Source organism: Triplophysa rosa, linkage group LG14, assembly GCF_024868665.1.
Source record: "Triplophysa rosa linkage group LG14, Trosa_1v2, whole genome shotgun sequence".
Taxonomy (NCBI): Eukaryota; Metazoa; Chordata; class Actinopteri; order Cypriniformes; family Nemacheilidae; genus Triplophysa; species Triplophysa rosa.
Window position 1 is genome coordinate 19081634 of NC_079903.1, and position 14781 is coordinate 19096414.

At 38.8% G+C, this 14781-nt stretch overlaps 1 protein-coding gene across 1 annotated transcript; it reads right to left on the reverse strand.

Moving 5' to 3' along the window:
• Window positions 1–453: 453 nt before the first annotated feature.
• On the reverse strand, window positions 454–14473 carry slc25a36b (solute carrier family 25 member 36b). The gene is made up of 7 exons (XM_057351269.1): window positions 14081–14473; window positions 11778–11942; window positions 9194–9271; window positions 3960–4060; window positions 2454–2520; window positions 1918–2204; window positions 454–1825 (listed from the first exon to the last, which is right to left on the reverse strand). Exons 1-7 carry the CDS (start codon window positions 14119–14121, stop codon window positions 1632–1634), a joined length of 933 nt encoding a protein of 310 aa, XP_057207252.1. The 5' UTR covers window positions 14122–14473; the 3' UTR covers window positions 454–1631.
• Between the last annotated feature and the right edge of the window lie 308 nt (window positions 14474–14781).

The following is a 14781-nucleotide window of genomic DNA, read 5'->3' on the forward strand; positions in this document are numbered from 1 at the left end:
AGTAAATGGATTATCTTAACATGAACTAACATAGTTAGTGAGCTATATAGTTTTAACATTTATTAATCTTTGTTAATTTCAATTAATACCGACCAAATTGTTCATGTTGGTTCCTGTGTATTAACTTATTTTAACAATCACAAGTTTGGATTATAAATATGTATTACTAAATGTTAAAATTAACATATGATGTATATGCTATTTAAGTATGACAGGTCACGTTAACTAACGCATTAACTAATGTTAACAAACACAGCCCTAAAAATAGCCAAATACTATCAGTATATTAGTATAAAGTACATTTATTAGCTTTATGACATCAATGTTGTGTTTAAAAATGTATTTGGATTACTGTCACACTTGCCTTAATAGGTCATATTAAAACTATTGTAGCATTTCAACTCTGCACTAAAACCGTGCAAAGATGCATTACATCTTAATGTGTTGCATAAAAAAAGCTTACTTGTCCTTTTTGCTTTTAATTTAGTTTAGTTTATTCTTTCCAGACAAACAATTGTTCACATGATATGAAAAGTGACAAACTGACTGTAAACAAAAAAACAAACAAACATTGGGTTGTTGAAAAATCATAAAGGCATTAAAGAGTGAGAGCATAACACTAAATGCACCCAAAACCAAACAAACAACATGATTCATCAGACTTAGATAAGAGCCTGTCTCTGTGTGAACTGAATAAAACACGTGCCACGTGTGCTTGTGATGGGGACACAACATGTCCTCCAAAATCCAAATTTACTATGTGCAACAACCTTCCTGGATAATGCATTTATAAATCTATTTTTAAATATTTTAATTATTACCATCTTCTCAGTAGAATTTTTCCTGCTGGAAAAAACATTTATTACATTTTTATGCTAACAAATGTATATGGCCATCCAGTAGACACACACACACACACACACGCACGCGCGCGCACGCACGCACGCACGCACACACACACACACACACACACACACACACACACATATCGAGGCTGAGAATGCATAAACGTACAATTATGATACACCGATAAGAACTCCACCTCACTTTTACAGTGTTTTACAAACGTCTTTTCTTGCAAATAAGGTTCAAGTACGTGTGTGTGCACAGTGTTCAAGTACCTGTAAAACATACTGTTCAACATCTACAGAAGCAGATATATGTAGGATTCAGGATATTTCTGGTCTGGCATTGCATGACCTTGCAAGTGCATTCTGATTGGCTGGTTGCCAAAACAGGAAATGAGGCTCAGTTTGGACCCCCTCCAATTCCCTTCCAGCTCAGAACTTGAAGCTTTGATCACCGTAAAAACTCTCAACGTTCAGTAAACATAAGAACACCTTGAACTATCTGGGTTTTAACGGTACACATTAAGGCAATGCATGTTAGAAGCAGCATAATATTAAACAATAAATGGAAAAGAGACAGAGAGAGAGAGAGAGTGAGGGAGAATGCAAGAAAATGAAAAAGCATTTAATATCGGTGTGTTTTCTTATGAGAAACTTCAGACCACACTGGGTTTTGGCATTGCTCTCTGTCTGCTGTCTTGTTTTGTCTTTCACACACCACCTGACAAAATGGGAATGACATCACATTAGACTATGGATTCCCAGGTCACGGGTGAGGGATGTTCAGCCATCAAGCAAGTACACGACAAGTTCATATGTGCTCATCATGATGGCTGTATTTGGGATCTGTCTGATCAGGTGCGTTGTGAGTCCTCTGTAAAGAGCGCGATAACCTTCCTCTCGAAACACCAGACTGACACTCTGGAAAAACGAGCGGTACTTGTTGCCCTCTTCTCTTAGCCGGGTACGGATTACTTCTGCAGAACAAACATGCAAAATGCTCAAACACAGTTTTTAAAATCAAAATTCAATCGATTATACTGTATATATTATTGTCATGCAGCCTCACCGTGTGGATAGGCTATAGAGGTGGCGCACGTCTTAGACGTGGCGGCTGCCAACATCATTCCCACAAAGTCTGATGCATCTTTTGAGTCCTGCTCTCCGTCCATGTGTGTTGCTGGTTTGGTCTTTACCAGACGTCGTTTGAGGGCTTCATACACCACGAAGTGAATCACAGTCTCTGAGATTCCTGCGTAGGACGCCGACATACCGCGGTAAAACCCTCGCAGGCCATCAGTTTGATACACGCGTCGTATGCATTCAAACGTGCTCATGCGACGCTCCCCGCGTTTCCTGCACAAAACAACACGCATTAAGTACGTTTACAAAAGTGACAATATTAAACCTGTTCCTTCAAACTACAGTACCTACAACAAAGAAAAATAAAGAAATTTAGGGCTAGACTTTAATCGGTATAACTTTTAAAACAGACGCAGAGGACAATTTGTAAAACTAGATCTTTGCTCAAACTAAAAACAGCACATGGGGGCATTTACAGGATAGCGCTAAACAATGCTTCTTTACGTGCGTGTTGGCATTTACCTGGCATCCAGTTGTAGCCGAGTCTTAATCACCCAAATTGGATTGGTTGCTGTGATGGCTGTAAATCCTGATTGGAGGAGAAGAGGACAGATTAGACATACAGAGAAATAACATCATGAGAGACTTATATTCTCGAAAAAAGTCCACTAGGTGGTAGGGATGTAACGATTCACCAAGCCGGTTGAAAATCGGTTATAATGAGCGACGATTCAAATCGGTTGAGGCGTGAACTGAATCGCAATACATTTTTTGAACAGCAGGGGCCGCTATATTCACTGCAAACCTAAACGTGGATGCTGATATTTCTTAAATGCAAAAAAATCCAAGAAAAGCACAGACAGTATTAGTTTGTTTATATTAAAGAGACTTTTTCTATTATTAATTTGTTATAAAATTGCAGTTTAGTTTTGTTATTTGAAATAAAACATTATTTTATCATACAAAGAAAGTTTTGTTATTTGAAATAAAACATTATTTTATCATACAAAGAAAGTTTTGTTATTTGAAATAAAACATTATTTTATCATACAAAGAAACGTGAAGCATTTAAGAAATAATGCAAGGGACGTTGTTCATTTCTAATTTGTTTCAACTCATTTTTTCAAAATAAATCGTGAGTAAATCGTGAATAAATCGCATCGTGAGATCAGAATCGTGAACCGCATCGCATCGTGAGCTAAGTGAATCGTTACATCCCTACTAGGTGGCAGTGCTCCCATTGGGACTTTAAAGGGATAGTTCACCCCAAAATGAAAATTCTTTCATCATTTACTCGCCCTCTTGTCATTTCAAACCTGCATGACTTTCTTTCTTCTGCAAAACACAAAAGATATTTTGAAGAATATTCACTTGCATTGGTTTTGTGTCCATACAGTAGAAGTGAATGGGGACCAATGTTTTTTGTTTACCAACATTCTTCAAAATATCTTCTTTTGTGTTTTGCAGAAGAAAGAAAGTCAAACAGATTTGAAATAACAACAGGGTGAGTAAATGATGAAAGAATGTTCATTTCTGGGGTTGAATTATCCCTTAAAAGGAGTGTTCCAAAAAGAGAAACCAAATCAAATTAAAAGCTTCAAATGCAGACAACAATGAACATCTGACAAGTGTCTGTCCAAAGAGTTGTGAGAAATAGCGCTTGTACAATTCCATAATTCTTAAGAAATACAAAGACGTGCTTGTGTGCCTGCTATGGAGACTTATCACAGGCACATACACGCATGTTACACAAAATCCTCTCTTCAGTTAAAAGATCAGATGACAGGTAACACCCAACCATTATTAACACAACACACTTACGCACACAATCCTTTGACATCCTCCAATGACATTTACTGGTAAAGAATTGTACAGAAAGTGAAAGCGGTTTAGTACTTTGAGGACATTTTCTTTACGATTTAATTCATATGAGTTGGAGGGGTTTCCATGTTGTGCAATATCTATTCGAGCCCATTTGAAGCCAGAAAGCATGATGTAGTTAGCTGGATCAAATATATAAAGAATTACCTGCGATCCCAGCTGATGCCATGTGCAGCTGTGTGGAGTCGGCCTTAAACACACCGTTCAGTCTCTCCTTTGAGGTGGAATATGCAGCGAAGTAAATAGCCCTGTAAACAAAACAGGAGACAAACAAAATAAATAACGCTGGTGAGTACAACACAGTTGTTATTTTGTGTTATTACACGGCTCGTTGGACTGCTCGATTCTGATTGGCCAGTTGCGACATTTGCAGGTTCGTTATTCCCAGATAACAACCTCTCAAAACTAATAACACACGGTAACCGGATGCAGCAAATCATTTTGACAGTTTTTATTTGACAAATTAAATAACAATTTTTAATCACATATATGACATTATTAGTGGTCGACCGATATGGGTTTTTAATGGCCGATGCCGATATTAAAAAAGGACTGTGGCCGATTGGCCGCCGATATAACACAAATGCAATTCAATGAGTAAATGAGAGGCATACAGAAAATTGGTGAAACTAAATGAACAATTATTGTATCGTGCCTAGTTAGTAACACACTTGAACACATGAAAAGGTCCACACATGACATTGAATTAATTCTGGGCAGCTAAACATGGCCTAATATGAATAAAATATAGCAATTTAAATATATTATTGATACTTACCATACAAATTTTGTATCTCATCCACCTTATACGACCCATTTTACTATGGTCATATTACATTACTAAGTGGCAAAAATACCAGCTTTACATCTTAGTGGCATTTTCAAGAATAAAATGCTAATGTGCTGTATGGCGGCCCCCCAAAAAATTGTCCATTTGTAAAAATATATCGGCCGATGCCGTTAATTAAAAACTTCAAAATATCAGCCGATATATCGCCACGGTAATATATCGGTCTATCACTAGACATTATTTTTACAAATGGTTAAACCAAATTGCCTGTTCGTGACGTTTGAACATCGTTTCTTACTTTAAAACCGAAACTAAACTGCTTTTCCTCTCGGAAGGTCTGCATTCGGTAAAAATGAGCTAATAAAATATTTCAAATTCACATTTCATGTCCAGTTTTTTCTCATGTGCCAAGTAGCCATGTAATAAGCGGGATAATGTATAATCAGCCGGCTGTTACAGCGAAATAAACCCCTTCAGTGTGATGCAAGACCCTCCGCTTCGCTGTCGGGGCTTATTTCTGCAATAACAACCGGCTGTCTGTACATTATCCCTTACTGAACTATCACTTGAACTAAAAGCATTGGTAACAACAGATGGTGACCATGAGAAAAACACCCTTGATACTCTCAGCAACTGATCACGGTTCCCACGTCTCATCTTACTAACACACACAAGTTTACATAAGCTGTCCTTTAAAGTTCAACTAGCACTGATTCATCATTCACACCTCATGACACACGTTTACACAGACACTTATGCTTAAACTTCTCTAACAAGGAGTGAACAAACAAACAACCATTTATCTGCTCGTTTATTTCATTTTCCGGGATGTAATGTTCTTTACAGAGTTCGTGTCTAATTTGTTTGGAGTTTACTGTTGCGGAAAACCTCAAATATGCTGGTGTGGCATAAAATTGCAAGGCCTGGTTTAATCACGGGCGTTGAATGATCCGAACATCTTTAATGGCCTGGAAAACAAATCCACACATTACACACAGTGATCTTTCACACTGAATTACATCAGGTCATCTTTCAGAATGTGTGATGCATTTACTGTCTATGGGTTTTGAAATCTAAAAAGCAGGGTGACTGCTATAAGCACATATCATATATTTAGAGTACATTCGTGATTTATACAACAGTTAATATTGTTCCTATAGTCTCATTACACGAGCGATGCTCAAAAGAGTGCTAATGTACAGTAATATATCAACTCTGGGACACGTTACTGTTTATATTTCTTCATGATGTCAATACAAACGTAATTTCCGTCACATTACATTTAGTCATTTAGCAGACGCTTTTATCCAAAGCGACTTACAGAGAGGTCAGGGAGCAATAAAGCGTTATGTGTCATACAGGAGCAATAATACAATAGGTGCTAAAACCAAGTTACTAGTTTCAACAAAAGCCAGAACAATACCTGTTGAGAGCAAGAGAGAGGGATTTTTTCATTTATCTGTCAAGTATTCACAGAAGAGATGGGTTTTAAGTCATTTTTGAATGTTGTGAGAGATGTGGTTGACCGGACTGAGTTAGGAGGAATGTTCCACCAGGAAGGCACGGGTTTCTTTAGATAAACATTCCATCTCCTTAGAATAAATGCAATCTGAAGTATGTACAAACTGATATTATTTGAAAACTATCAAACTGGAGAACGGCCAAAATAACTACGGTACAACGTCGTACACCATCGTGCTTTGTTGCTCAATTGATAACATGACTAAAATGCATCATCATTATTCAAAAGTTTTCACAGCCCACACACTGCAATGGATTGTAAAAACACTTTTGTTGACATAAGCCTTTCGGAAGGTAATTGTTTCTCATAAGGGACGCAAGATATTTTCACCATTTACGGGGGAAAATGGTGATTTTATTGCCGTCCGAATCCAGAATGTCTGTGTTTTTCTCCCACCACCCGCGGGAAAATCCCCGGCTGAATTACCTACTGTTTTTTGACAAACACCAAGGTCGTGCAGTAATTTAATTCCTGTCCGAATCCACATCTGTGAGTTTATAACAGGTCCATCCAAAATATGTTTTGTAAGTCCGTTCTGACCTCTTAAAAGCACCGTAGAGTGTTGCTCTTTAGGAGGTTCAGGGATTATAGTGTCTGATCATTAAAAACACCGTAAATGGCAGCATAAAAAGCACAACATGACTCACATAACGTCTTATCACACGCGCACCTGATGCGCTTCTGCTAACAGAGAGAAACAGTTCACAGACGGCAGAACGTGCATCCTTTTGCCGTTCTTTATTTGACAAAATCACAATGTTTTGTGGTTATCGTGGGTCTACGCAAATAAATCTAAACCCTTTACAGCTTCGAATGATATCATGCGTGTCTGTATGATGACCAGATCATGATACAGAGTTTAATAAGTTTCGGCTGTTAACGTGATCGCGTAGATGCATCACGCGAACACAAACACACACACACACACACACACACACACACACACACACAGACAGATCAGGATCGCGGCTTCACTACACAGAGAGGGAGATGATAAGAACAGAAAGAAGACAAAAACATGAAAACATTCGATATTGGCATTTCAAAATATCGATTTTATTCCATTATAAGGATTAAATACGTGCGAATTGTCATGTGACTGATCACGTGAGAAGCGCATTTTCCGGGTTCGCAGGATTACAAACTCACACCTACACCGTGGATTTATGTGTACGTCCGAATGCGTGAGTTTTATCACCATGCAGATTTATTTTTTTAAATCTTATTTTTTACCATCCGAATAGGGCTATAGATGCCATCTCAGGGTACATTTACTTCACAAGGAACCGCAAAACTACAAAAAAATGCTGTATTGGGGCGATTCGCATTTTGCGTCTTTTGCGCGCGCAAGTTCGTTATTTTAAATATAGACACATTTTTCTAGGCACTGCATCGAGATGGAACTAGTTCCACTCTACAGAACGCTGCACGTGCACCGCGGGTCATTTGACTAGAGAAAGCGGCGCGGCACGGCTGGCGTTTTCCGTGCGGTTTTAGACACGAAATGTGAATCGCCCCTTATGCATGCCAGGACACAGGACAGCACTGTAAAATATTGGTAACAATAGTGCATAATGTACTATATTTTAATATGAATTCATTGTTTCCCCCCTTTTTTTTTGCACAGCACTGTGTTGCGTTGGAAATGTCTGAAATTGATGGATAATGTCCTGGCAGAAAAGCAGCAGTACTTTTCTGTTTTTTAACAGTGAGTAGATGGCAATGTTAAGAAACACATAATACACATGTGCATGATGTCACGGCTCGTACCAATTTGTGTTTTCAAAATCATGCAGTTTGAAACCAAAAACACAGACTGAAGGCCAAAACTGAAAGAAAAAGATATCTGTTTGTAAATGTAGCAGAATGTAGCAGTTTTGTATGAGTTGGTAAATTTAGCACATTTGCACCCTGCATGGCTCGATGACACTAACGGCCGATTCACACATACTACGTGTGCAGTGCGTATTTTTTCACGTGCCCATGTTTACGGATTACATCATTCACAGCACGCGGATGCGGTGCGGTCCGTCCGTTGCAGATGCGGTGCGGTACATCAGTGCAGCGATCGTGCTTCTATGCAGATAGTGACAAGCAGGTGGTCCAGAAAGTACAAGACGGCAGCGCGATGGATGACACGCGGCTAATTATTGAGGTAGAGAAATACAAAGTGATTTATGACCCCCAGGACTGTTTTTATAAAGACATGAATGCTAAAGAAAAGGCATGGAGGCAGTTTCATCGGCCACTGGAATGGATGGCAAGATATTTTGAAACTCTTTTAACACGCTAGGCTAATCTAACTTCACGTAAGCATCTAGTGTTTTGAAGTACCATCCTAACATCAAAACAGATAAAATATCATTTTAATAGTGTTTTCTTTTCAGCTATTGTCTTTAGCACTGAAAAGGTTTATAATTTTATTTCTGTGTTGTTGTTCTTTTCAAAAACTTACGTTTCGATTAATCATATATCGGAAATACCCATTGTTACCCATTGTTAACTGAATCACACAGAAGACGCGGACCGCTAGCACGCTACAAACGTAGTGTGTGTGTAAGCACAATGGCGCATGACGGATCTGTACCGCATACGTGTTGCTCTACGCACCGCATACGTACCGCACACAAGAGTATGTGTGAATCACATATATTTGACTAACCAATAAAAAAAATATATCTTTTTTTGTTCATTCTCTCTTTTGTTTACTCCAGCTTTAATCCTCCTTGTAGCCTGGCCTTGTAAACTAATGGTACCGTTTAGCAAAATGTCTATATGCTCTCCTACTTGTAAGTCGCTTTGGATGAAAGCGTCTGCCTAATTAATAAATGTAAGTGTAAATGTAATGTAAATCGGGCGTAAACCGTATGCTCAATACAGTCGATACAGAAAATAAACAAACAAAAGGATCAGCACACCACAGTCTGTGTGTGCTTATGGCAAACCCTGTGCATTTGTAGCTTTTCCAGTTGAGCAGGGATTGCATCAGTCACACTGGTCTCTGAATCGGTTTTCACTTCACACTTGTTTAGATACAGTAAGATGTTGTGTCAGTATATGCCCACTCACCGTGATGGAGCCACTCCGATTAGATTGGGCCCCAGACCCCTGAATAAAGAGCGGGCTCCCTCCTTCTCAAGAATGAACCTGAGACAAAAAGAGATGAACACATCAACATCTGTCAGTGCGAATGAATCACAGACAAAACGTGTCAATGCTTTCCGCCTTTATTATGACAAGTTTGAACAGCTTTATGACATGATGTACTTTTTCTCATCAAATATTTTGCCCGAGTAATATGTTTGTCTTTAAAAAACATGCCACAACTGTTCAACTCAACTTCAAAAACGTCCAAATACTTTTCGTGTGCTGTATACGGTGTGTGGATTCATGAACGCGCTAATGTACACAAACTATACTCGTCACAGGACACACCTCAGAAAGACTTGTTCGAAGAAAGAAATCCAAATTCCTGTGAGACATTCTTAAAAAAAAAGAGAATAAAGCTCTCTATTAAGAATGGGTTGTGATTTTTGGTGTGGTGTGGGATTTAACTGTCAATCAAAGACAAATACAGATATTAAAGTGGCTAAAAGAGAAATGTTGACTTGATCAAATGAAAAAAGCGGTTTGTTTCTTCCAACTGAAACCAGGACCAGGTTTCGTTGCGTCACTTCAAACCTATATAACATTTTTTGGTAACAGTAATACGTTAACAAATACAACCTTACTGTAACGCATAATCTACATAAACAACAAATGATACATCTACAACATTCATTCACCGCAGTTCATGTTAATTTCACCGTTTAGTGTAACACCTTTTCATAATCGAAAGTTGTATTTGTTAACATTAGTTAATACACAACACAAAGATGTAAAGATTAATAAATGCTGAAAAACTACCATATTGATCATTGTTCGTTCACGTTAGCTAATGCATTTACAAATGTTTGTTAACAAATACAACCTCACTGGAAAGTGTGTTATGCTGAACACAAACAATGCTTGAAATATACGGTATAACCTGAGAGAATAAAACCACTGAGTCAGACAAACCAGCTACAAACACATTTCAGTTTGATGCCAAGCTCCAGAACTCAACGTTTCAGCGTGAAGGCAGCGATTGGTCGGGTAAGGGGGTGTGGAAACGCTTGAGAAGAGATTCTTAATAAAGAAAACACACCGAAAGGCAGGAAAGAAAGAGTCAGAGTAAGAGATAGAGTCATAGAAATTGTGCAATCCTGCTGATTTTCTTTTACATAAGCTATCTATAATACGACCCGGCTGTTATAGAACAAACCAACAGTCATAATTTGCCCTCTAACTACATTTCTTTTTACTGGTGTGGTGAAGACAGCACATAATGTTCAGAAAAACAACCGTAAGAGCAGCGAAGACGAGGCCTACGTTACAGGACCACAAACCATCGAATGTTTAGAGAACACCGAGCTAAAACAAACACACAGCCAACACTCACACAACGCAGACATAACATTCACTAAATTTAGCTGCCTGACTCCATTCCTGGGTTTTGGCTTTAAAATATTAAAGCGGCCCTAACACACGCGTTTTTTTCCAATCGCATATTAATCTTGAGTACCTATAGAGTAGTATTGCATACTCCATATCTTCGAAGAGTTTTTAGTTTGATCACATTTATAAAAGATAGATACAGCTGTACGATTATTTCCGAAAGCATACGGCACGTGCGGGGGGAGGGGTAGGCTGAACTAAAGCACGTGCGCACCCATTGCCAACAAAACACAGACATCAGTTTCACTTGTCCCGCATCTTTTAGCGCTGGGACAGCTCCATATATCAGTTTCAAACGATCTCTAATCCAGCGTTATATCCACCATTTATATAACATTCATCACCCAAATGCAGTGAACAAACAAACACCTGAACTTCGCGAACGTATGCTCCCTCTCTCTCTCTCTCCTGCACACAAGTGAAAGTGACGTCTGCGCATGCTCCTTCTCCTGCTCTCCTTGCTGCCGCATGGGCGTGCCGCGTGCTTTTCTGGGAGAATTGTCCAATAAGGGACTAAGAAAAATTGTTACGAAACAGTTTTATATGTTCGAAAAAAACTTTCCGAAACCTGTACGATCGCTGGGGGAGTGTATCGAGCACAGAAATATACTACGTACTACGCCCAACTCATTTTTAGACAAGTTGACCATGTTAAGCATGAGAAGACAGCACGTTCAACATTGTAAAGAAGTCAGAATGCATGAAACACCGTTGCAGCACCCCTTTAAAGGCGGGGTAACCGATTTCCGAATTACGCTTTAGACAACTGAGTCGGGCTGAGTACCAAAACAACCTTGTAGCCAATCAGCAGTAAGGTGCACAGGACGGACATTAGCCGAGCGCTGACGAAAGCGAAAGATGGGGGTAGGGGTGTGTTTGTTTTGGTGATTTGAACATCAACAATGGCTAAGAGAAATCGGACACCCTGCCTTTAAGAAGCAACACGGTCAAACTAAAACACTTGAATAAATATTACTGTCTTCACTAAAATTCATAAACACATACAGAACAGCAGCCCAGTGTCTGTTTTCTCAAAGGCGGTGGTTTGATGTTCGCCAAATTAGAGGTAGATCAAACCCGTACGTGACAGGCATGATACACATGATGTTTTACGTACCTGAGGCAGTGAACGGGTCCCGGAGGGGCTACACGTGCCACGCTGGCTCCATTAACTGTACTCAAATGAACCTGAGAGATACAGAAGGTCACGGACGAAGACTGAAGCCTCGTCTTCACCACCTCTAACGGACACGTCAGGATTGCGCCCACCGTGCCGCCACATCTGAAAAAAAATGAGATTATTATTACTAGTTTGTTTGTAAATATGAGGCTACATTAGATGTGTATTACAGTAAATATAAGTTCCTGGAAATCTCCTGAAGGAGACGATCATGTTTTTTTTCACTTTCCTCTTAGAACTTTAGATTTACTCAAATCATGACCCCCGATTTATATCATGTACGCTTATCTGAACACCACGAGACTTGCAACAGCAAACACAGATTCAGAGCAAACACAGATTCAGAGTAAATGAGGGCGACAGGGTTTCAACTCCAATGTGAAAGGTGAATTGTTGTTAGGACTGCAGATCTGGGTTAACAAACACAGTAACTCAATCCATCCCTCACGTGCCGAGAATGACCCGATGTCATTGATCTGATGGAAAAAACTGACCTAAAACTACAAACCACAGAATAAAAAGTTATTTCTGAATAAAACATGACATCTTAAACAACAAAAATGTAGATACGCATGTAAGTTTAATGCAACAATAATTAGACAAAGATAATAAAGTTAGTAGCAAAATAAAAATAAACACAATAAAGTGACATTTATATGAGTGCTACTAATGTAAATCTTTAAATAATAATAACCATGAAAAAATGAGTCAATTTGTATCCAGTATATATTGAAAAACACCTATTTTTGCATTCATGTGTAGTTTCTCCTCATAACAAATCATGAGTTGTTGAGTGTGAAAGCGTGTGTTTCTATTTTAATCACTATGACCACTGCACGGAGGGCAGATATTTCGAGCGTAGACAACAATCACTGGAGCTGAACCAGTGCCACACAGGGCGACAGCTCAATGCAACGAAACCACAACCATGATTCAAAGCTACACCCTTAATGTTATCCTAAAATCAGTGTTTATGTGAACATTCTTTGTTAAACACATATTGTGATATAAATATCAGCGTGGCCGATTGTGACATCTTTCAGAATGCTGGTGTATATTATTTACCGCAAACCACATTATATGCAAGTGCATAAGAAATGAGCAGCACGTGTCTGGTCTCATACAAATGATGAATTACACAGTGAATTGAAGATTGTGTTAAGCTGATGTCAATCATCTGCTGCGATTAACAGTGTGTTCCTGTAACTCAATTGGTACAACATTGTGTCACGGGCAGTGTTGGGCAAGTTACTCTGAAAAATTCATTAATTACTAGTACACTATTACATATTCAATAGTGTAATTAGATTACTGTACAAATTACTCTCTCCAAAAAGTATTTAATTACTTATTACTAATTACTTTCTATATCCTATATCAACCTTGATTAGTTAAGTGATTCAAGGATAGACATGAAACGGCTCTTCTAATTCATTCAAATAAATAATATAAAACTACATAAAGTAGCATTACAAATGTGAGAATTATACATTAAAGCACAGATTTTAAAGTTAGACTTTGAATTTTGATGTCAATTCCACTATTGCACACACATATATTACACAAGTATTTAGTTTAATTACATCAGATGTAACTGTAATTAAATTACAGAAGTAATTAGAGTAATCCCTTACTTTACTTTTAAAGGGGAAAGTAATTAAATTACAGTAACTAATTACTTAGTAACTAGTTACACCCAACACTGGTCACGGGTTTGATTCTCAGGAAACACAAGTATTGATGAAATGTTTAGTATGAATGCACTGTCAGTAGCTTTGGATACAAGTTTTTGCTTTAAATGTCAATGTTGTGGGTATAACTCTGTGTGAGTATTGTCTTACGGCTATATTTTGGGTGGGTGTCTTGTGTGTGTGTTATTGCTTCATTGTGTGTATGTAGTAAGGCTATATTTTGTATGTGTGTAAAATGAATGTATTTTCTTTGTATTACGGTTATTGTGTATGACTGTGTGTGTATTATGAGTACATTTTTTGTGTGCGCGCGCGCTCGTTACATGACTATATTCTTGGTGTGTGTACAGTAGGCTATGTATGGAGTTGTGTAAGGATACAATGTCATTGTGGTGATAAGTGTATTGTGAAGTCATTAAACAAAAGATGTACATTTAAATACTATAAAATCCATGAAAATGGATCTTAAAACAACTTTTCACTCAAATTCTTGAGCTGATTGTGTACACTGTACCTGTAACGCATGTATATGTGAAACGACCTCCTTACCCTCCAGCAAACAGATGCACCAGTGTGTCTCTCTGGCTCATCTCGGCTCATACTCTCCAGGATCCACCGGACTGGGCTGATGTGTCAGTGTACGTGTCCGTGTGGTTCTCATGCGGGTGGGTTTAAGTTTAGCGAGCTCTTGTAGGTAGTCTATTCGACCTCGCGCCGTGCCGCGCCGCTTCACTTCCGACTGTCTCACGCTTATAGTTCCTTCCTCGACCGTTGAGCTGAAGTGATTCTGGGGTCAAAAATTCCTCAAATATCACGGATGCGGGTCGATATCCAGGTGGAAGATTATCGGGGGGTTAAAAATGGAAAAGAAAACACACCCCGTAAGCATTTCACCGTCATGTACACACAGGCACGCACTTCTCCGACGTGAACGCGAGCAAAGTTCACTCAGTCTACGGACCAATCAGAAGGCGAATAATCTTCACGTCTCTTTCACATGATCAGCTCTTATGGAAAGCCGAATTAGCTTAAATTCTCCCCAGCGTTACTCGTCGCAATTGCATTTTTACTAGTAAAGCCCATTGCACATTGAGTCCGAAATTTGCGTCCGAAATTTCCCCACGTTAAAAAATAAATACGACCTCACGTTGTGTCAATCACATTTACACACTGCCTCCGATATTTTCGTCCGTCATAAAAAAATTCGGACCGAGTTCGATTTTCTGCGTTTTTCGCATCCGTAGCAAGCA